We start from the raw sequence: 24,898 nt of genomic DNA on the forward strand, positions 1-24,898 counted from the left end.
ACCTCTGTTGGAGTATATAAACTGCTCCACAAAAGAAACTTGTTATGAGACAGGAGTCGATTTTACAAATACACCAAGAACTGGCATGTTTCTGGTTGGCTACCATGTTATAGGTTATTGGTAGCTACAGTAGTTCACCAAGTAGCTCCACAAGTAATCACTATGTCAGCAAACACCATCTTGTGAGGATACGTGTATAAAGTTTGCTGTACAACTTTCTGGTGTTACCATGGTTTTATATAAATAATAAATTATTAATAAAAAAACACCCATCAGTTCAGTACACTTTCCCTCCACAGCCTTGGTTTGTTACCAGTGGCTAATGAGTTGCACAACCTCACGGATTGAGGCTGACAGAGGTGTAGAGTTTAATCAAAGTCCAGTTAAAGCAAGCACTTACAAATAAATCCTTAGTGATAGTGGATTGTATATTACAACACTCTACAACACGGCATCATTTAGACAGAGAGACTGCAGTGATGCCCGGAACTTGTGGGTGTATGACACTCACCAGTCAAAATCACCCTGACTCACACATCACAAGTATTCACACAATGCCAATACTAATACAGTTTGGATTCTAACAGTTATATTTAGGGGTGTAGCGTGGCCACCAGCTAACCTGACCTTTTTGTAACAACTTGTTTTAGCTCCCAAAATGACTATCTGTCAGTGACTATCTCCACACCTACCAGTGTGTATAACTGTAGCTCTGATGTTGTCAGTTTATACGTCAAATGGTCGACGCAGCTTCAGGCCAACAGCACATTCAAACACGTAATGTAGGAATTGACACAAATATTTTCCAGCTAAACTAAATCTTACTCATCGAACAATATATTCTTATAAAAAGTGGTCAAAGGTCAGGTCATTTGAGTGGTGTGTAATGTTGCGAGATCCTGAAAGCTTTGCAAATTGTCTCAGAGTAGAGAGTAGATTTTGTGACCAACCTGGTGAATTGACCGACTGAGGGTGTGATCCAGCTACTGAGGAATTCACATTTTTAGAAAGTGGCAAATGGTCTAAAGCTGTCTTGTCTACATGTATTTTGTGGGTTTGGAGAAGGCTTTCGAAAGTACTCGTGAGGTAAGCTGTGGGAGGTGCTGAAGAAGAATAGAAAAGAGTCGTATTATGGGATTGATAATATGAGAAATGTTTGCATTTTTAGTCAAACTGGTTTAAGGTATGGATCTAATTCTGATGAGGATGCAATAAGGACTGTGACACAGATTAAATCAAAACAAATCTTGCATTCTGCTGAAATTATTATTATTATTAAATTTTATGCCAAAAACGTGAAAGTTCCAGCTTCGCAAATGTGAGAATTAGCCACATTTTCTATCTTCTATTATTATAATCTTTTAAATAATTTCTTCTTGTTTGTATTCGAAGTTCTGGTGCTCATTGATTTTATTGTTGTTTTTACTGTAAAGCACACTGTAGCTTTGTTTTTTTTTTTAAAGATTCTGTATAAACTCTATTTAAAATAATATTGTTATTATTCTTATTATTAGGTCTTACACTACAGTTAATTGAATATTTAATTGGCAGATACAGCAATAACGAAAGTAATCATTAGTTGCAGCAATCTTGACATTTAACATTTAATTAGTTGCATCATTTCTGACATTAAACAGACCATTGTTGAATAATAACCTAAAGGTCCAGTGTGTAACATTTAGGAGGATCTATTAGCAAAAATGGAGAAACTATGTTTTCATTAGTGTATAATTACAGTACACTAATCATCAGTTGTGTTTTTGTTACCTTAGAAGGAGACGTTTTTATCTACTGAGACTGCGTGTCACCTTCCATGGAGTTTGCCACGTTGAACCGCCATGTTTCTACTGTAGCCCAGAACAGACAAACCAAACACTGGCTGTTGATAGGAACTTTCAAGTTTTCCGCGGGTTTCGTGGCCACTGTAGTTTTTCCTACACACTTCACAAGCCCATTCTCATTCCCACTAAACAAAGTCATTATTTGCAGCTTAAAAATACATTAAGACTTTTTATGCACAGTAATTGTGGACAGAGTTGTTATGCATAAAAACTGCTGTGTGAGTTGTATTGCCGCTGATTATGTTGCCATAAAATGGTACAAACTCGGGTCATAGGAGGCACATGTGCCTGATACAACATATATATGTACGGTTCAGCATTCAGGGATTTGAAGTAGGTTTTGTAGATGACATGTATGTTTGTGTGTTGGGAATGTGTTTTGTGTGTGTGAAGTCAGTACCATCAGTGGCTGAGGCAGTGTCTGTCCACAGACGAAGCAGTGTCTTGTACAAGAGTCCATGTAATCCATTGACCGTGCCCTGAGTTCTTTTATGTGTGTTTTTACACACACAGTATACTGGGAACACGCCTTGCACAGCATGCCACCTCACAAATCAAAGGACTTCTGGCAGACAGATGCAGAGGTTTTTGGTGAAGACACACTTAGGTCGAAATGTCAGTCCTGGCTGTTTTTGTGCTTCACTGCTTTCTTTGATAAGCTGTCCACAGACCTTCGTGTACTTCTTACTGCTTTTATTCCTTTTTTTTCTCTTTTTCATAAGTCGGAATCCAGTCCTATGTACTTCTCTCCTTTTCTGTCTTTCACTTTCGCTCTTGCCGCAGAACTTTCCCACTATCTGTCACAGAAGTTCAAGTTGCCTAGCAACAGGGTCGTGCTTGTCGCAGCAGGATGCCACAATGACATTCGCTAAGCGGGAGCCTGGCAACAAAGACATCAGGTGTTACTTCCCACTGCTTGTCTGCGGACACTTCCGTCGACCTCCAACGGCTGCAGTGTGTGTGTGTGTGTGTGTGTGTGTGTGTGTGTGTGTGTGTGTGTGTGTGTGTGTGTGTGTGTGTGTGTGTGTGTGTGTGTGTGTGTGTGTGTGTGTGTGTGTGTGTGTGTGTGTGTGTGTGTGTGTACAGTATGTGTGTGTTCACTTCTGCTCCAGTGAGCAGCAGAGGCTCTGCTGATGTTACCCATGTCCCTCTCCCATCTCTAATTATGGGGTGTGTGTGTGTGTGTGCACGCATGAGTGTGTGTTTGTATGTTGATTTCTGCTTGACTGATCAGTCCCAGAGTGCAGCTCACAGCGGAAGCTTTGCTCACGCCGGCTTGTCAGCCACAAAGGAAGACACACTTCTGGGTGGCTGGTCTGGTCAGGCTCGGAAATGACAGACACACACACACGTCATTCCTCATAAATTACAGCATTTAGATGAGATGGACCTTGTAAGAGAGATGAAGGAAGAGAGAGAGAATGATCTAATGATTTTCCTCTGTTTGTTTTCTCTGTGCATACACTACTAATTCCTCTCTGCTAACTTCTTCTCTGTCCAGTTTCAGTGTCTGAAGTTTCTTCATTTTCTTTATTTTCCTCTCTCCCTCACCTTAATTCTCCTCTCCTCTCCCTGTATGAAGATCCGTCTGTTGACGTTGGCAGCGTGCGTGTTACTGCTGGCAGCAACAAAGTGAGACTAGCCTTCTGCAGCACACTTCTAAGCCAGGCCACTGCAAAAGCACACATGCTCCTGAGCAACAAAGACGTCATGTTTCCTCACCTAAAAGCAAGCTGTTTTAAGACCTGTCACTGGCAGACACGAGTGAGCGATTCACATTTCTGCTGCAAAAATAATGTTGTATGTGTGACTAGTGTGCCACCCAGATACACTATTGTTGGTATGCTCATTAACGAGAATGCATCTTGGAGATATTCTGTCCCTCTTTGTGTTTTAGCAAACTAATGCATGTCCATTTTTTCTCTGTGTCCATACCGCATAATAAAATTGTGGATTCTGATTGTGATTGCACTAATATTGTCCACAATGCACTGTTCTGTGTACAATAATGTGCGTACTATCGATTCATGGTCCCCAGATGTTACTGACTGTAGTGAGCCTCTTCTTAATTTGTATTTAGTGCTATCATCAGGTCAGTTTTTTTATTAATTCAATACTTTGGATTATCACTAAACACCTGCAAAACTCAGATGTAATTTTTGTTAAGCGCAAAATACCAAATGTAAGTATTCTAACATGCTAAACTGAGACGGTGAACGTGTTTTAAACCATCAACAAAAGCACGTAAGTATGTCATTGTGAGCGTGTTAACATAGCATAGACAATAGTCCAGCCTCACAGAGCGGCTAGCATTGCTGTAGTCTTATCTTATAAACAGTTAAAAAAAAGGGCCAGTGCAGAAAGATGAGTTCATTCTGTTTAAATACAATTTTCTAGAAATCTTCAAGCACGACTGAAAAAGGCGAACTATTTCATGTGAATCAAGAACATTTTTTTATCTGTGTAGATGCTTGTTTCTCTTGCCGTTAAGCTATTGGTGAATTTGTTATATTTACTTATATTGTTGAAAAGAGATACAGACTGATAGGTGCCTTATTTGCCGATTTAATTATTTTTAGGTTAAATAAATATCTGATCCATTCACAACCCTAGAAACCAATAATTTGGTTGATTTACTGACTCAGCAGGTCTTCCACCAGAAAGGCCACTGAAACAGTTCATTCAGGAAGAGGGCAGGTCATGACATCATTTCCTCCACTGCCAGTCCAGGAAGCAGGAATACAGCTTTCCAGTTTCCGTTCTGGTTGAGTTGAGTTTTACTTTTACTTTTCCTAGAAAAACTCCATTTTGATATTTTTTGTGCCAGTCATTCAGTTTCTTTATATTCTGGAGTGTTGTTGAGCCTGTCTGTCTAATTGTGAGAAAAGTAGTTTTTTTTCTTTACTTTTAGCTTTATTGTTCGAGGGTGGGGGCAATGAACAACACATAAAGTTAAACAGCAACAACACTAGTACATAGACACAAGCTAAAGCCAAATACAAAAAAACCCTGTGCCAGATAGTAAATCCTTAAAAAAAATTTGGCACATTTCCAGATTTTGTTGTCACATCTTGATCTTTTTATTTACTTACTTTATCCAGGACAACAGATAATGTCAGGCTCAGTTTGACACTATAAATTTAGTAAAAAATGAAAAATGAGAAGTACTCCATACCGATAACATGGAAGGTTGTAAAGCTGAAGATGGAAATCACACACAGATTTAATGTGGAAGCAGCCATAAAGAAATGGTGGCACTAAAAGTACTAATAAATAAAGAAATGTAGTCCAAAGTCTACATCCGACTCCAGAAGCAGTGCATGATAGCCAGCTAAAATGTCTGAATCCAAATATAGTTGAGCTAGAACCTGTTTTTTGGGCAGTGGAATAAACTACAGCGCAGTAGCTGCTGCTGAGATGGAAAGGTCAAGAGAGCGAGCTAAAACCACTTCGGAGCCCACAGTTATTGATTTCTCCCACAGCAAAGCGTACTGTAGGAAAACATCTGGGGATGCTTCTGTGTGTTTTAACTCCACTTTGTTTTACACAATATCTGGCCTCTGTCCCCTTCGGACCAAACAGAATAGATTGTGCAGTACTCTCCTCTAGTTTGTTTGTGCGCTGATCAAACACCGTGCAGACGGGAGGGCACACACACACAAAAAAGAACCCCATAAAGGTCTAAAAAACACAATGTGTGAGCCATCAGACAACTGACGATACGAGACACATCCACAGGGAGATACTTGAACACAGGATCTGCTGGTGCTTGTGTTTTTTAAGTTTGTAGGAGAGTGTGTTTGAGTGTCCTCCCTCCTCGTCTTTAGTTCGTCATCAAGGCCAGCTGAGATGCAGCCTGCTTTTGTCTGGCTCAAACAATGGACGATACTGGTGTGAGTCTCACACACTCTCTCGCACGCACGCACACAAATCCATTCATCCATCAATGCCAGCAGAGAAAGCAGGCTGAGCTCATGTCATGATACGGCGCCATGAAGCAGGCATAATTAAATTTACCCCTGTAGTCCATAATAGGGCTAAGTGTTATTTACATTATTGATTAATCCGTCAATTTTTTTCTTGATGAAGCCATTCATTGTTTAGTCTATGGAATTGTGAAAAATGTCCTTCACAAACAAATATCTGGTTCTTTGATTTAATAATAAAACATAAAAAATTCTGGTCAGAAGGGGCATTTTGGCAAGAAGAAAGCATCCAAGTGTGAAATACTGTTACGTTTAGCGCCAACAGCAAGCTGAAGCTTAAAGGTCCAGTGTGTAACATTTAGGAGGATCTATTGGCAGAAATAGAATATAATATTCATAGGTATGTTTTGATGAGTGTATAATCTCCTGAAAATAAGAGTTGTTGTGTTTTCGTTACTTTAGAATGAGTTTTCATCTACAGACGCTGCGGGTCTCCTTCCATGGAGGCAGCCATGTTGAACCGCCATGTTTCTACAGTAGCCTGTTTTCACAGCCATTATAGTTTCTCCCTTGCGGTTGGAAAGGGAGCATGAGACCTATCCTACACATTATTCTCATGTTAGTCCCATGTTCTTGTGTTAAGTAACATTAAGCAGTCCCTCCAGGATTTCGCAGACTTTTTGGGGGGATTGTTGCGCCATAAAATTCTCAATTTCACAGCTTTTTTCCACAGTTTTCTGAAAACATTGAGAATAATTTTCTTTTGATTCATTGACTTATCGTTTCAGCTCAGGTCCACATCATTAACTTTCTTGACGATTTGGAATAAAAACAGCCCATAATAGCCTCCTTCTGTCTAAGTCTCTACTCCTACTCTCTGAATTTTCCCTCATTGTGTCACTTTGCTCGCAGACAAATAACACCATCTTGTTGTAATGTGATCTGATTCTAAATTGGAGACACAGATACTGTATCTTACCAGTTTCGGCTCCAGCAGCATACTCAGCCAGCGAGACATCATCCCTCAGGGCTAACATGCCTGTTCAACTGTCTGTTTTCACTGCACAGAGCCAAATTAACCGTGATGCTAATTGCCAGCCAAGGCCGGCTCTGTCTTTCTTCCAGCATTTGCATTTATTCCTCAATCCCCCATACTGTCCAAAGATTCCATCATTTCTATATATATCTATATGTTTCCTCACTTCATCTCCTCCTACATTTATTTCACTTGTCTGTCACCCTTTCTTCCGACTTACTTCTTTTATCCCTCTCTTCTTCCACTAGAGCAGCTGAATGGATTTCTTCCTTTACACTGCTTTTGCTGCTTGAGTTGGTCTATTACTGTACAATATCTTTCCTATTGTCCATTTTTGTATTGTTTTTTTAAAAAAGAGGCGCTTAATGTTTAATCTAAATGAAATGAAACCATCATCATAAATCCATCTGTCATAGACAAAACAGAGAATAAGAAAACAAATCTTCTCATGGTGGCGATGGCAAATTTTAAAGTGTGTTTCACACTGTCAAACACATTTAAATATTCTGACACATGGGATTATGTTGACTGATGTGGACGAGTGCTGAAGGACGTCCTATAGATTCTAGGGAAGGGGTCCTCAGTGGGGAGGCACTGAGAGCTCCCGTCGGGACGCCCACAGTTGGGGGAGCCCCAGGCATGTGTCAGGGCTAACCAAAGGCAAATCGCTGGCCAAGGACACGCTGCAAGACACACGCAGTTGTTAAAATTCTGAAGTGTGGTCTGTTTCTAATGTGTGATGATGTAAAGGAGAAGACATGTAGATGAGGAGTTCCACTGCGCACATATATGAATTGTTAGTATAATGACCTACTGTGGTGCTGAGATTAGCTATGCAGTCTATCTGGTAATGGCAGAGGAAACAGTTTGTGCACCATTGTGTTTCCTTTTCTGATATCTGAATATCCTAATGATACCACACTGACTTCCATGTGACTGTGCTGTTAAGTGAGCAGACAGAAAAACACACCAGTTTGTTCCGTCACATCTTTTTTTTTTTTTTGCCTGTTAGTTTATTTTTCAGTTGCTTAGAAAAACAAAACAAACGAGCTCACAGATGACCCACTATTGCCAATCTACAGCTTGTCTATGCGCCGACCGGAGCATCGTTTTTCAAAATGTATGAGAATATGCAAATAAAGGTGCATCTCATTCAATCGTCGAGTGAGTCATGTGACCCGAGTAGAGGGGTCTAAGGGCACGCGGTCTGGGGGGGGTGAGGGTGGGCTCCAGTGCCACAGAATAGGGGAGGGGGGGGGGTTGATCCCCACCTGCCCCCATCTGCTGTGAGAGCGAGTCGCTCTTTGCATAATGAAACTCACCGATGGGTAATTTTAATTTTCTTTTCTTTTCATAAACTAAAACACAGTAATACCACACTTACACACTTGCCAGCAAGCTAGGTATCACAACTGTTTCAGATGTCTTGAAAACCCACCAGACAGGAAAATATATATAAATGAGCTAAATATAATTTAAATAGAAACCTAGAAATAAAATAAAGACAAAAAAAACAAAAAAAACCCAAAAAAAAAAACCCAACAACAATAAAACAAATCACTTCTTAAGCAGACACACACACTTACAGACGGTTAGGCTGCACCTCCAAAAAACATGTGTGAGCTTTAAATCACCCTTCTCATCTAACTAACGTTCTGAGGTGTGTTTCTACCACACAGGTTCTTTAATTCTTGATGCAAGACAGAGAAAATAATATAAAAACACTTAAAACTGCCCACAGAGATTCAATGGGAAACTAAGTATATGTATGCATGTGCATATGCACACGTGTGTGTGACTACTCCCAAACAATGAGCCAGTTCCTGATAATAAAAAAAATGCATGGGAAGGCCAACTTCTAGCCACACAACCAATTTTCTTGTGTAACATCTCTGTTGCACTATCCCCCCCCCCCTAATTCAATGTTTTTAAATACTTGTAAATATACTGTATGCAGATTATATATAGAGCCCATTTACAAATGGTACATGATTGGCTTGGTACGTCAATATCATAATTCACATGTTAGCTGGAATAAGGGTCACATATGACTAGCTAATGAGGTCATACAATAAGATTTCTTCTTTTCATCATTGTCATCTTCAAATACACAGGTTAATAGTTGTCATTTTTTCTCAAAAACAAAGCAAGATCAAATACAGTCGATATTAAACACTTGCAAAATGTCCACTGCAAAGAATGGCTTGAGTAGGAGAAAATTTCAAAGAAGCGTTTCACTTCTGTTTCTCTGTGCCATGCAGTTTTTTTTTGTCACATCCTTTTTTATCTCTTCAGATGCGTTTTTTTTCTTCAGCAACAGAATGATGTGAATAAGTCCAACTGTTCAGTCCTCGGCTTGCCCTCTGCTGCCACAGGCCCCACAGGCCCCGCAGGCCCCGAAACAAGAGAGCTCCTATAAAAATGGATAATTGACAAGGCCACCAGTCCATTAAAACATCCTAAATCCCTCACTATGCTCAACCTGTTTCTCTCACTACTGGGATTTTTAATATTAATCCACAAGCACTGATTCAAATTCAAACTTTGCTTTTTTTTTTTTTAATCTTAAAGCAAATCGCCTCAAAACAGTGCAAACAAATCAAACCTGTGCAATAAGGCCTACCACTAAAACCTTTATACATACATTTTATCATAAAAACAAGACAATAAAAACATTAAATGATTAAAAAAATAATATAATATCAACAATGTGGTTAACAAAGCATGGACATGCACGGCTTAACAGAGGAGAAGAGACATTCCCCTGTAGGACAAAAACAAAAGAATTATCAGACAGCAGTTTTAATGCTTTTCTAATGCTCCCCCCCCCCCCAACCTCTGCAATATTTCTACTGCTTCAGTTGGCGACACTGGCCCGAGCTCGGGGAGCAGGGGTGCGTTAGGAGTGTGTCGTCTCACATGGGCTCAAGCAGCCATCTGCCACCCTACTCTAGCCAGCCTGATCCTTATCCTCAGTCCAGCCTGGCCCAGCAGGCCCGCTGTCTCATCCCAACAAAAAAGGCTTCCTGCTGGGGGGATGTGGTGGGGGAGTTAGGGAGACAAAGGCAGGGAGGAGCTGTGGGAGCTGGGGAGCTCCACAGCGAGGCCCTTTGACCTGTTCCCTGGCCCGGCGGGGCAGACGGCCCAGACAGACAGCATCGTGTCTACTCCCTGCCGCCGCCTCCTCCTCTCTCTTTTATCAGCCACACAGACCCCAGGGGCTGACGGAGAGACAGAAGAGGGGAGGAGAAAGAGACAAGAGAGAAGGGGAGGGTGGTGGGCAAATGAACACAATGAAGAGACTGACACGGACTACCCTGACCCCCCCCTTCATCTCTGGGTACAGATCTCTCTATTCCCTACGGACAGGCTGCTGCCCTCTCCTCCTCTCCCCTGTGTGACCCCTCTCTTGTCTGTTCCCTCCTTTATCCCCCAGCAGCCACAGCCAGGCGAGCTCCAGCACTCTGTGTGGCCAAGCACGCCCCTACAGGCCATATATATGTATGTATGTATGTATATGTGTATATATATATATATACACACACGTTACTGCTTTCTCAAATGTGTTTCAAATACGCTTTTCATTGTTCCAATGCCACATGTAGTGTTACAGGGCTACCTGTGTGGTGGATAGTGTATGCTTTGTTTGTGGCAGTGGTCACCTATCGTGGCAAAGATTATTGAAAGGTACAGTTAAATAACCGCATAAAGCATGTATTTATTTAATAAGAGAGTGATGTGATTCTTAAATTCCTGCGATTTGGTAAACCTAGAGGAGCAGATTGATGCTCAACTGGAAAATGTTTCATCTGGGTGTCAAAGGGGGGTTTTTGGGGGGGGGCTTGTCTCCTCTCCTCCTGGAGGAGCTGGCACCTAGGCAGTGGTGGTGAGCTTTTGGATGGTACGGTTGTAGTATTGGGTGGTGAGAGCCTCCAGGGGGCTCCAGCGGTGTGCATGAAGCTCGATGACCTCCATGAGGAGAGAGCGGGTCAGCTGAGATTCGGCCGGACAAAGCATCTTGTCCCTGACGGCTGCGAGAAGCTCTGTCATCATCTCTGGGAGCTGCTCTTCCAGGAGACGCCCCATGCTCTGCAACTGGAGAAGAGAAAAGGGACAGAGGGAGGGAGGGAGGGGTGTAAGGAGGCAAGAGGTCAGAGAAAGTGTGTGTGTGTCCCTTACTGACTGCAAAACACAACGTCTGGCACCTTGTTACTGTGGATAGAGTCAGACAGCAGAGGTTCACACACCCTCTGGCCACAGAGCTGTGTGTATGTGTGCCTGCTGGTAAGTAATCAAGACTACAAAGGATGTGGTTGTATTTGTGAGCATCCGGAAACTGTGTCAACCAGAGCTCACCTGTCTTTGCTCTTTCTGCATTGAGTTGGGCTTCATGGGTTTTCAATAGGAATCAATTTGTTTGTTGCATACATTTGTTCAGATGTTTTACTTGTATTTAATGTTGGTGCATGGCTCTTGCACACATTTCAAAAACACAAACATTAACTGTGTGTGTGTGTGTGTGTGTGTGGTCCATACCTCCATGGAACAGCAGAGGACTGCATCTTCTTTGACATCTGTGGACTCTAATAGCTAAAAAGAAGGGGAAGGGACAAGAACAGACTCTCTGTAAGCAAAATGCTACACAAAATGAAATAAAGCAAGAGAAATCTAAATGGAGTAACACGAAGAAGTCCAGCATAGTGAGTGAGCAAAACCTAACAAGGCTTGCAGATATATAAATGTATATTTGGATATAGTGGGTGGGGAGATTAAGCAAATGCAAGTGTTTGTCTGTGTTAATCTGTTCACAAGAGAAGTAAGAAAAGAAAAAGAAACGTAATCCTGATTGTAAATATTTTCTAAATTAACATTTTAAATCTCTGAAGTCAACACACTAGGCTTTCATCCTGGCAAGCTAGCTAACTATCAAGGCTTGCTTTATGCACCCTGTATACACACACAGACACACAGACACAAACACACACACAGACACACACACACACACACAGTGTAGCCAAAAACAAACTGTGGAGCTGGTAAACATGCAAGCTGGCTTTCCCTCCCAACAGTGGCCCCATGCACAGATGGGCATACAACTGGTACTTCCAAACAATGGAGGCAGGGAAGGCGACAGAGGGAGGACCAGTAAGCCTCCCATGCTAGACTATGAGCATCTAGCGTCAGATTACAGCAGAAAGGAATTTGGTTAAATACTCCTTTTCCAGCTCTGAGGCTGTTTCCAAAGTGCTACTTTCATTAACCAGAGGAGGGAAAGGAAGTAACAGGGAGGGTTTTTTTTTTTTTTTTTTCCAGCGTGAGGTCTAATTAAACCTTGGGAAGCACAAACCTTCTGCACAATGAGCAAAATAAGGTATAAATGCAGGGTACAGACACACGGTTATGAAAAAAATAAGTGCAATTATAGAGTGAAAACACAGGAAAAGCTTTTAAAACCCACTGTACACTACCAGATATTTCCTTCAGGAGTTGGCAGAAACCAAAGTTACAAGAGAGTGAATATTGGATTTGTTAGCAAAAAGTGGCCAAAAACACGACCCCAAATGAATGATAATGCTTCTCCATAACTTCTGAATGTGTAAATAAGCAAGTGAGTTTGCCATATCAACTTAAAAGTTGGTGATATGTCAGTTTTGGGTTTGTAAATTGTTTCTGCTGCACACAAGTAGACAAAAAATTCTGGAGTAAACTGAATAGTCGCCGTTTTTCAGTGATATAGAGTGTTGTGAGGGATATTGTGGTGGCCTAGCCAACTGATGGAGCCCACCAACTGCATCCATACGAGCCAAATAACTGAGCAAAGTCTGCCTGTGCTTCATTTTAACACTTGTTTGGTTTGTTTGTTTGTATTACTTCATTAATCCCACAAAGGGGAAATTCCCTTGTCACAGCAGCAATTACGTGAAATAAATAAATACAGATATAAAAAAAAAAAAACTACTTTTGAAACTACAACATTGATCAGGTGTTGTAGAGGCTGACAGCGGCAGACTCATACATACATTGTTGTATACCTCCATACACTTACAAAACTAAAATATGCTTAAAAACCTGAATCTTAACTGAAAAAGTATCAAAGTATCACTATGCACACGCAGTACCAACTGGCCTGTTATTTCCACACTGTGAGCTTAATTGTATTCCACCTATCATTCAGGCCCAGCAGTTGCGCAGACGTCAGCTCCTCAGTATGCTTAGACGGGTGTGGTGACAGTGTGGCTGTTTGATGTGGGAACTCAAGTGTCGTAGTTCCCAGAGTAAGGGAGCTGTGTGACGAGCAGGATTAGCTCATAATGAGTTCTCTGGGGAGCCCAGGGTGAAGTTTTTGCTCACTATGTTTAAAATGGTCTAATCTATACTCATCTATAATCAGCTCTCCTATCCACTGATACAGTTCCCCCCCCCAATCTGTTTTTCCGCCAATGCGAAAGCTCTCCTCAGTTGCTCCTCCTAAAAACTTTGTGTGAAACTAACACACAAACACAGAGTCTCACTGCTGAAGCTGAAAACAGACAGCTCTCTGGTTAGTCATCAGGAAACAAAGCTCGCTGCACTGGGAAACCTTTTGATATACATTTACTGTATTTTCTTTCAAAAGTCATTTGATGGGGAACATCAAAAGCAACAGAAACTAGGACAGCTGTGATCCTCTTGCAACACTGCAAGGAAGAAATGAATCCAACATGACAACAACACCTTGAGTGACTCAATGTCAGAAAAAACATAAAACAGTGAAAACATCCTTATTCATTTACATTTCTGCTAAAGCTTTATCTGTCGTTCAGTTTGACTTCATTACTCAAACACATTTATATTTGAATAAGTTGAAACCTGACAACATACTGCTGGGTGTGCTCAAAGTTAGAATTCTGACTACTACAACTTTAACAGGGTTTCCAATAGTTGCATAGCAACAACATGTCTAGCGTCAGGACCAGCACTTCCCTTAGTTACATTACATAATATTACTCTATTTCTTTTGCATCTGTGCTGTATTTTACTTACTGCTAACAAAAAAGACCTATAAACATAATATAACACACTTAGAACATTCAAGGTACATGTATCTAATCATTATCATAATTATACTGTATATTCTGATTGTCTGATTGACACAGTGTATGTGCATGATATCTGTAGTGTACATCTGCAAACCAATATCCACATGCAAGTCATTTGCTTTTAAATAATTAAAATAAAAACCAAATGTTTGTTTGTTCCCCATGTCTTTTTAAAGGCATGGTATAATAATAAGAATCCAGTATTTTCATCTTGCCTGTGCAGCTTAGTATACGCTGTGCCTTACATACTTTTATGCTACAGTCTGGGTAAATATACATTTTTGATTTGCTAGACTAGGTGTATTTAAAAAGTTTAATGCACATGTTGTTTGGCTCGATCACTGTTCTAAAATTACACACTCACCACAAAGTCTCTTAACAGCCTACAGTAACCACAGTAACATGCTGAAACAGAAGCAAGCCCAATAAACAAACAAAGGAAAGAAACGTTTGCTTCACTAATTTCATATGGTGAGCCTAAAACATTCAGTAGAGTTTTAGAAGTTTAATTTTATTTTGAAGTGTTCCTCAATGCACACGTGGTATGTATCTAATCTACTTAATCTATATGGATTATTAAAAGTGGCTATGATCACTATTTTTATAATAATGTATTGTGACAATGGTACATTGAGTTTCAAGCTCATTGTTTACCTTTCCAGCCCCAACTTTACTGTTTTGATTCAGTCTCCCCGCTCTAATAGCAATGTTTCCAGATGCAGCAGGCAGCTGTTTTTAATGAAAGAAAACCCACTGTACACTACCTGCCCAGCAATAAACAGCTGACAAAGTTAGCAACTATCTGGCAAACATAGTGGAGCACTTAGTAGCTAAAGGTAGTGCTGAGCAGAATGGAGCTAAAAGTAGAGTGAATATTGGACTAACATTTATCAGATGGACACATATTCAACTCCCAAATGAATAAAAATGTTGCTCAGTAACTGCTGGATGTGTAAATAAGCAACCATTTGCTAACACATTTGCCATAACAACTTCAAAGGTGATAATATGTCAGTTTATAGCTTGTTGTGCTGCCCCCAAGTTGCCAAAAAAAAACAAACAAAACAAAAATTCAATAAATGTAGGTTTCACATTTCTGGCAAGTGAGTGTAGTGTGTTATAATTTATTTCAGCGCCCACTTAGTCAAGGATTATCTAACCTGGTGCTTCTCTGTGGATTGTGGCATTTAAAAAAACACTATTTAGTTGTGTGAGTCATGAATGGATGAGGTCATCGCTCATTAAGTCACTCTGTCTATATGTACAGCTGTCATGTATATCCAAACACACTTCCTAACACACCTCAGTTGTTACCTAATCCTGTTCTGCAGGCGACAGCCATACACACACACTTGTATATGCAAACAAACACACACACAGAGGCGAGTTCACGTTATCGCACAAAGCTTGTAGTTGGAATCTGACAACTACGTGTTGCAACAGGATAGACAAAACAGCCGATGGATAAAAATCTGTAAAATGGCTCTGGGAAATAGAGATCGTCGAACAAGCATATGGACTAGCAACCACAAACACACACATATAATTATACAAATATTTTGACATTGTTCCAAGGTGTGTTCTGACCTCAAGCATCATAATGGTAAAACGAGACACTGCTGATGCTGTGATATGGAGGTGTGTTTCGTGTATTTCTGACTGGTTACACTGTGCGTCCACACCCTCGGTCATGTTGCCGAGCCTTCTAACAAGCTGAGATTGTGCCCTGGGCACACGCTCAGACAGGGTGTGGATGGCATTAGTTGTGTGTTGATTGTTGTGTTAGCGAGACGTAGGGTGTGTGTTGAGAGCCAGACCGGCAGAGGTGTGGACGTGGGCGGTCAAACTACCAGGCACGTGCCTCAACCCTGCAATTATTTCTTCTCTACATCTCAAACTACACATTAAAAACAATTTTCACTCCCAGATTCTGTCATCTCCCTCTCCCTTCTCTTTTCTCTTCTACCTGTCATGCCATGAGTAAACTTCCTCTGCAGCAACTGTCAACTTAACCACAGTCTCCTCTGGTTCCTCTCACCTCTTCTCCTCACCCTCATCTCACTCGCTTCCCCTTTCAATGTCCCATCTGTCGTTAAAACCACTTCTGTATCGTTGTGTGTCTGCTGTGGCTGCCCTATATGGTTTCCATGGTGATCATGGGAGTGTGTTTGTAAGAGAGCATGACCAACTGATGAGAACTTAACCTGGGGTCATGCATTTTTCCTGGAACTGATGGTGTCCTTACTGGTTGCACCACTAACCAAACCCCGCTGTGGTGTCTAGAGTCTAGACTAGGTCTGGCCAAAAACAGGAAACGCTGGCTTGCACGTATTGATCTGAACGGACAAGATATACAGACGCAGCTGGACAATTTCCTCTCACAGTAGCACAAGGATGTAGTTGATCGACTGGTTATTGACATTCTTATTGATTTAAAAAAAACAAAAAGGTGTAGATCTGGATACAGACCTCTCGTAGGCAGGTGTAGATGGGACACACCAGCACTCTGAATGGCTCCCCGGAGCTGCTCCTCATGGTACCAAACACCTCACACAAGAAGGTGATGAAACCTAACCACCTCTCCACATCTGACTGCTGGAGCTCCTCTCGACGGGAGAAGTCCCTCTGTGTGGAGGATTGGGGAGAAAGGAAAAAAAGAATACAGATTTAGTTTGGAAAATCCACTGAAACACTACAGTCTATCCAGTTTTTGTAAATGTGTTAAGTAAGTAAGCAAGTAGGCGGTAGGTAAGAGGATATTTAAGTGTTTCATAAATTCATCAGCAGTGGTGGTAATCACTATTAACATCTCTGCTATCTCTCTGATGGGAGTTTTTGTAGGTGGCACATGTATTAACCTTGCAGCTTAAAGTACTTAAAGCCAAAAAGCAGTTGAAAAACACATTAAACAAATTCATGAATTTCTTTTATCTGCCCGAAGTAGGGGAGAATATGTTAATTTGGTTTGAAAGTGAAGGGTAGTGAGCTGTGTCAGTGCTGTAAAAGTGTTGGGGTTAATATGGGTTAATGCTTAATGCGCACTTGTAAAGATGTAATACGCCAGGTTAAACTGAAACTTTATTAACAGTCACAGCGACTCACTATACCTCTCATTTTTTTTCCTGCCTGTTAATGTGGACTGAAGTGCACTGGAAACCCAAGCGGCTTATATTCTCACAGACTCGTACACTGAAGGCCGCAGATATATGCAGCCTTGAATGGATCCGACAAAAAAAAAAAAAAAAAACTCACTCGCACTGTCGAAAACAAACATACCACGCACACTCAAAAACAAGTACACGCACCTCTCACACACCTCCAAGGACACCGCCGCAGTATTTGACACTTAAACAACAAGCCAGCAAAATAGCAACATAGACACATATAGCAAAGTAGACAAAAACTGAAGCATTAGCTAAAAGAGAAGTCAAGCTTATATGAGAAAAGAAGATGAGGAAGGTGCCAACAGCATTAGCGGGGCCACATGCTAAATAAACAGCATCTTTCATAGGTAACGGTCTGGCTACGTTTAAATCAAAGCAACAACAAACCCTGATGCTGCTCTGTTAATAAGCAGAGCGGTCACAGACTAATTGCCCCCACATTGAGATCCAGGGGTCTGGAAGCAACATCAGTAATGACAGCCTTCATGAGCCCACTTATGACATTTAAAATGTTTTAAAGCAAGAAAGCCAAAATGTCAAAGACAAGGAGGGGGTCCATGCTGGCTGGGAAGTGGGAATTAAAGTGAGAAATAAAAGAGGAGGAGGGACCACACAGCTGTGAAAAAGGGGGGGAAATGAATAAAAAGCAGAGAAAGGGGTTCAAGGGATTAAGGCAGGATTCGCTTCTGCTGGGACTATAAAAAATATCAACATCTAAAGAAAGAGGTGTTTCTATGGAAAAACACAAAAACAGAAGGGAGGAAAAAAGGAAAAGTGTAGGAGTGAAGCCGAAAAGAGCATTTGCAGGAGAATTAAACAAGAGTAGGAGTGAAGGGAGGGAAAGGGAGAAGACATGGCCAGGCAGCAGGTGGGTTAACATTTAGACCTTGAATGCCATCTCAAGACAGCGTGTATGTCTTGTTTGCCTTCCGCTAGACTGTCTGCCCCTCTTGCGAGGTTGTCTGACTATCAGGATGAAGCAAGGGGTGAAAGGGAGGAGCGTGGGTTAGAATTAGAGAGGGGAAATGCGCAGGGAGAAGTAGCGAGGCACTGGCCCGTGTCGTTCTGGGTGAGGGGAGGCGATAAGATGGGGGGAGCATGGTAATAGAGAGCTCATGAAGGACAAGGAGGGGGAGAGAGGCAGTGAAATATACAACGGCTGAGAGGATGTTTTCATCGTGGGTGCAAGCCTGGAACTGTGCAGTTAAGTGAAGGGGGGGGGGGCAGGTCTCTCCCTCCCCCTCCCCTGGGTATTTAGATTAGCTACTTTGCTCACTGACATTTACTGTACAACATCACACACATAGTTGGCTTTCACCTAAAAGTGCTTTCTCATAAACCTAAGGTTGGATGAAACTACTGAAATTTCAGAGAGGATTTTGTTAAAACATACAGTAAAAAAAATATACTGGTTTGCCAGTAAACAAACACACAAACAAGCGCTGCTAGCTTAAAATGGGCTTTTAAAGGGTATTCAGAGAGCATATTGTTCACAGTAATGTATTTCTTGGGATACGATTTGGGTGGAAGCTCCACAGGGAGGGATAAAAAAAGTAAAGCATTAGGACTTAAGTGAAAGAATGAAAGGTAGTATACAAACATTCTCAGGTTCATTATTTCTTCATCAGACGATAATTGATTTGGTTCATTAATTGACTAATTAGTCTATAAATGTCATAAAAAAAGTGAAAAATGTCACTTATAATCTCCCAGAGCCCGAGGTCGATGTCTTTAAATTGACTATTTTCTCCGACTAAGCCAAAGATATTTAACTTAATTTAGCTGTAACAAGAGCACGTTTGACCTTCTTGCACAATAAATGACCAACGATTCAGTATTAATTGGCGAATAATTTTCTGTCGATCAACTAAGCGTTTCAGGACTAATTGTGACTTAATTGTAAATCAATTGTTGCTGATAGCTTATTTGTGGACTAGTGTGTGTCCCGTGAGAAATCCCACTTCAAGCTGTAAGGGAGCCAACATACTGAATTGCGAGAAATGGAACTGGAAAGCAACCATCACAATATGACATAGTATATTAAAATATCAAAGTGCATGAAAGCATTTACAGGAGATAATACTTTTTGTTCGAATTCAAAACTGACACTAATAAGATCCACTGAGATTCAAAACAGTGGTGCTGCACAGACAGCAGTACAAACAGTCATATCACTGTGTTCATTTTTTAACCTTTGGTGTAGCTCGTTATAAAGACAGCAGCTTATTGCTCAATCCGTAGCTAGACTCCTACAGCAACAACACAGTGGTGGAAAAAATACTCAGATCCTTCACTTAAGTAAAGGAAAGTCTTTGAGTAAAAGCACTTAAGTATTACCAGCTACATTTAAAAGTCGATGTATCCAAACATCTTATTTTTCTTTTCTTTTTTTCTTAAGATAAATAATATTTTTTTCAGGATTTCAGGGGCTTTCCTGTTTCTTTTTCATAACCTGAGACAGTGTAATCGACCCCAACCAACAGTGGATCTTTAAAGCTGATGCCGACGTCAATGTTCCTTTTTTAAACAAATATTTTTGATAAAAATAAATATTTTTGATTAATAATCCCATTAATTATTGTCACCAAGAGTGAGACATTTTACAGTATAGGACATATTAAGCATATTTTGGGCATTTCTGTACTCCTGGCCAACAAATACCACGACACAAATACGTGAGGTTGGGCTCTAATATTCACGGCATCTAAACGTGATCTTTGTAAGAGAAAATTACACCAGCTTGGCACCCTTGGTATCCATTTATCACATCTAGTCAACAGGGAAGTGTGATTTAAAAACTATGGAAAGCAGATACATAAAATTAATGAGACTGTTATACTGAAGTCTGACTTATCTGAATACTAAAAGAAGAGAATATTGAAGAAGAGACGAGGAAAGCTTGAAGCGGCACAGCCATCTCTCCTCTGCTGCACCTGCAACTAATCGATTCCCTCCCCAGCGCTCTCACCTGCAGCATGTTGAGGAGCAGCGATCTGAACTTGGTCCCCTCCACCATGAACAGCGCCATCTTGTCACAGAGCTTGGCAGCTGTGGCGGCGAAGCTCCTGTCTGACACGGCCTTGGAGTAGATCGTACTGACCACCTGAGCCAGCGTCTCCTCGGACCGCGCCGAACACTGAGCCTCCTCCATGAAAGAGGCCAGCTGCTGCTCCACCCCGCTGCTGTTGCTCCTCATGCTGTTGAGAAGGTCCACCAGCCGGTCCATGCTCTGTGATCCGGAGCCCGACGCCTCCACGCGTGCCTCTTCCTGATGCAGGACGTGATAAGGCATGAGTGGTAGGTGACAGGTGATGGTACAGTATTCAATTTCAACATAGGTTTGTCCACAACCAAGGAGGTTTTCTCAAGGAAAGGAAGGAAACATGAAAGATGTAAGCTAATTTTTTCACATTTATTACCATGAAGCAAGTCAGTTTAGAAAGTATGTTTATCATAGTTATAGGGTGACTTTTTATTCCTTAAGGAGTTGTTGCTCTAGTTCAAAAAGCATTGATACATACAATGGACAGACAGATTAAGATTATAATCAGACTGCTCTCTGCTTTCCTGTCAATGGCACATGACAAGAAACCCAATCAGTGGCTTGAGTAATGTAACCAATATGCTAGATCTGTGTGGTATATGAATTGTACAATGGGATAGAGAAAGCGCTGCTTAAATAAGCTGCAAAATAAAATATATATAGAATTTTCCTGACATCAGTAGAGCCCAATCAAGCAAAAGCTGTTTCTCAGACTAGATTTGTTGATTCACTGGTGTCACTGTGGATATGTTTATTAATTCCTGCCTTGCGACCTGCTGGGGAGTCCCATGCTGTCAAATCAAACCACCCCTGGTGGTAATAAGTTAGCTGCAGAAAGAGGAAGCTGAGAGCAGCAACACAGTCGGCTGACTAGCCAGTTTAGTGCGCACAGTGGAAAACATCAACAATTGTTAGGCTAATAGTGATTTAGTTTCTTCACGTTCTTAGTGAGAACATGTACCCTCTCCCCGCCAGTCTGTGTGTGTCAATCTGAATGCTAAATAAGTAAATTAATGATGAACTAAAAGAGAAGAAGAAAGAAAGGCAGTGTAAGAAAGGTGTGTGTCTACATTTCTGTATATCAATGCCGGTATGTGTGTGTGTGAACATAAAGAAAGTATTTATAAGACTAAGGGGTAGTGTGTGTGTGTGTGTGTACACATACACATTAGTCCTGACTGCCTTAATATGGACTGACAGGCACTAAGCAGCTTTTCAGTACCTTGTCCTTTAGTCTCCTCCTCAGCCTCTCCTTTGACGACTGCAGCAAGCTGATTTTGGGCTGCTCCGACTGGCCCTCGTTTGCCTTTCCACTTCCTGGTGGGTTGGGCAATTCCTTATTAAATGTCAGATCTGGGAAAGCATTTGTAGTTGGTTTTGACTCAGATTGGGGTGATTCATTGAGACTCTTACTGCTGAAGTCTTGGGGTGGTCTGATCTGTTCGTCACCCGGTTTTACATTCTCAGTCTCTCTGTCTTTGGTTGTTCTTGGGGGTCCTCCTTTATCACCTGTAGCGTTTGTCTGTCCATGCCCCTGACCTTTCTGATTGTGGTGCCAACGCCGGTTCTGGCTGTATCCGTGGTGTGGTGGTCCTCCTTGGCGCTGCCCATGTCCTCCTTGATACTGACGTGGCGGCCTACCAGCACTACTGTTTCTGTTATCTCCCAGTTCTGTTAAATTCTGCTGCTGTTGGTTTGGAGACTGCTGTTGGGTTTGGTCCCTCTGGTGCTGCGGTGACTGTTGTTGTATCAGCTGAGGTTGGTTCTTTCCTCCCCCTCCTCCTCCTCCTCCTCCTCCACCTCCTCCTCCACCTCCTCCTCCACCCTGAGGCCGCTGCTGTCTCCTGGAATGAGAGGAGGTTTCAGTTAGCTTCATGGTGATGTAGCAGCAGCTGGCTTGTACCTTCAACTGCTCGGCAGCACTCTGACTACACCTCTGTGTCACACTGGCACCATGATGGTCTACAGCCTCCTCTCTGCCCCCCCGAAACATTGAATTTTCAGTTTCTAGTCACAGTGACTAACCAGTGCTCTTCTGTAAACATTACTGTGACACAGACACAAACAGTATCATCTAGTGATAGAATCCAATAGTAACTAAAAATTAAAAAGCCAATGACTGCTTACATGTGGATGCACAGTGAGTTTTCCTGTCCTGCATAGCTCTGTCCTGTTTCTGCACTGGATCTGGGCTTGACAACCCGCTGACATATGGTCCAGGGGATTACCCAGGAGGCAACCTATTATCTGCCTGAGCCTGTGAACTCGCAAAAAAACTCAACTAGCAGCACCTAGCAGACCTTTGTTCAGATACACTAAACTCTTTAAGAGCTTTTTACAACGTGAAATTGCGCAGGCCATGTATACATGCTTAATGTGTTCTGCAAAAGCAGGAAATCTAGACCTCCTTCAACAACAAATAAACATGTAAGCAAATAAAGGGGATTTGCATCTTTTGGGCATAGGGATGTATATAACCGGATCCAGGTATCTCCACTGTAGCCCTTCTGTTTGAAATCAGCATGAACTGAATTTAAGAACTTTTCTGAATTTAAATAATTATAGTAAATATAAATGTTTGATGTTGAACCGTATGTGTTGGCAGACCTTTGTCTGTCTGACTAAAAGACAGAATCGGGCCTGAACACTTGACTTGACTGGAAACACACTGGAAACGGTGTACTTGACTTGAAAGATGACATTAGTCCATTAAAGGACCAGCATAAAGTGTTTAGTGGCATCCACCCAGTTTTTGGTTCGTCCGTTCTAGGGTACTGTAGAAACATGGCTGTTCAACATGGCGGCAACCACAGAGGGTGACCTGCAGCGCGAGTAGATATAGAAACAACTTGAAATACAGCTCTAAGGTAACAAAAACACTTTTTTTTTTTTCCCCAAGTGATTATACACACCTATGAATATTATATTCCATTTCTGCCAATAGGTCCTCCTAAATGTTACACACTGGACCTTTAACACATATGCGCAGAAACAAACCAATTTCCAGCCACACGTACCATGTACTTTAATGTCCACAGAGAGTGAGACTAACAGAAAGCATACAAACTTTGACTGTTTAGTGAAACGTAAAAGCATAGTATTAAGCGATATTCGTATTAGCATAGCATGTAGCCTCAATAATGATTAGGTATGTCTGTAAATGCACGGTTTGCCCGAGACAGCTATAAACAGTGCTATTGAGTAATGAAAGAAAATAAGTTAGTTCTGTGTACATATGCACTCAGTGACAATGCAGTGCGGGTCTTTGTAAGTTAAAACATTAAAAAATGCTCCAGAGTTCCTTGCAGCTTTTGTTCCTCTTTGAATATTATAGACAGTTTATTTAATAAAGAGATCACAAAAAAAAATACACAAAAGCGAAACCTGTGACATCCACAGGGCTGTCTAAACTTTGTGGAGGCTGGGCTGATGAGCAAAGAAAGTCAATTCACTGAGTTTGTCAATGCCAAGACTGCAATGTGGGTTTTCGTCATCCCTCACAAAAGCTTTTCCTTGCACTTTTAGTTAGTTTAGTTAAAATTAATTTGCAAGCCAGACATTTCTGAGGCTGCATTAATAAAACACAAACTGTTTTACCTTGTGAAAGAGACCTGTGTGGCACTATCACACTCAAAAGTTAATCTCCTTTGTAAAAATTTTCATTCCACCCTTAATAAATATAAGAACCTTGGAAATGTTCTATGAGCTTAAAAGAAATCGAATATATTCGTACGTGCAGGTTAAACACATTTTTGGAGAAATATGGTTGGACTATGACTCTGATGATACATGGTAGGGACCATGGATTCTAATTAATAGGAGCATATAAAAAAGTGAGTTTGAGGCCATAGTTGGGATATTGTTGTATTAAATTTCTTGATATTGTAAATGTTATGGTCTCCAACACTTGTACATACAGATGGGTAACAAGTTAAAGGAAAAAAAACGTAATAAAAAAAATGAGAAGGAGAACATTACAATTCTTGATATGGTCTGGGTCAACCTCAAACCACTACAGAGATGGTGAAGTGATCTCCTCTAGATGACAATGTGTTCCGAGTGTCAGATAACAACCTAAGAGAACACCTATTTGGCCGACTGTGTTAGACAGTAGGCGGGTTCCAGACCTCTGAATCACCACTCAGATCTCTGATTTCTTCAGCAATTCAAATACGGTCTGGTGTTGTGTGCACTGATGGCTGTTTCCACCAGTTGGAGTAACAGTCGACCAAATAGATCTTAGTAGATAGAATCTAGAATGGGGACATCATTTTCCTAAGTTGCTAGTTAGCTACCTAGCTAAATTCATGATAATACAGACAGAAAAATGCAGACAAGCATGCTTGAGCTGGATGCAGCTGTACAATTGTCATACAAGACGACATATATAATTTACATATTTCTAGAGCAACTATTAGTTGATCAATTGTTTATTCAATCAACAGAAAATTAACATGCAGCTATTTTGATAATGGAATAATCTTTTTAGTATTTTTTTTCAACAAAAATTCCAAACATGATGGTTCCAGGTTTTAACATGTGATAGATGCTGCTTGACTTTGTCGTATAGATTTTCTCTGAAAGCAATTGGCAGATTAATTATTAATGAAAATAACTAACTCTGTTTCTTTGATCATTGCAGAAAAGGTAAGTTAACAACACTGGCAACTGCTACTGCAGCTTCTGTGTCAACTAAAAATGATGTTGGTTAAATGTTGATATATTTTTTCTTAATTAATTAATTATATAATTTTTCAAATGAGAATGCCAACCATTGACCATCAAGGTTATTCAATGTGAGGATTTACT

General features: G+C 41.0%; 1 protein-coding gene across 2 annotated transcripts in view; it reads right to left on the reverse strand.

Annotated features, from left to right (window-relative positions):
* Positions 1-6,882: 6,882 nt before the first annotated feature.
* ctif (CBP80/20-dependent translation initiation factor) overlaps positions 6,883-24,898 on the reverse strand; it is a 53,306-nt gene continuing 35,290 nt past the window's right edge. For both annotated transcript variants that reach the window (XM_051412489.1, XM_051412490.1), the window contains 5 exons: positions 21,312-21,933; positions 20,015-20,314; positions 16,352-16,507; positions 11,340-11,393; positions 6,883-10,898 (listed from right to left, as the gene is read on the reverse strand). In XM_051412489.1, coding sequence (XP_051268449.1) covers positions 10,677-10,898; positions 11,340-11,393; positions 16,352-16,507; positions 20,015-20,314; positions 21,312-21,933 — 1,354 coding nt within the window. In that variant the 3' untranslated portion in view covers positions 6,883-10,676. The remainder of the gene's footprint in view (positions 10,899-11,339; positions 11,394-16,351; positions 16,508-20,014; positions 20,315-21,311; positions 21,934-24,898) is intronic.

The sequence above is a fragment of the Dicentrarchus labrax genome, unplaced genomic scaffold, assembly GCF_905237075.1.
Source record: "Dicentrarchus labrax unplaced genomic scaffold, dlabrax2021, whole genome shotgun sequence".
Lineage (NCBI taxonomy): Eukaryota > Metazoa > Chordata > Actinopteri > Moronidae > Dicentrarchus > Dicentrarchus labrax.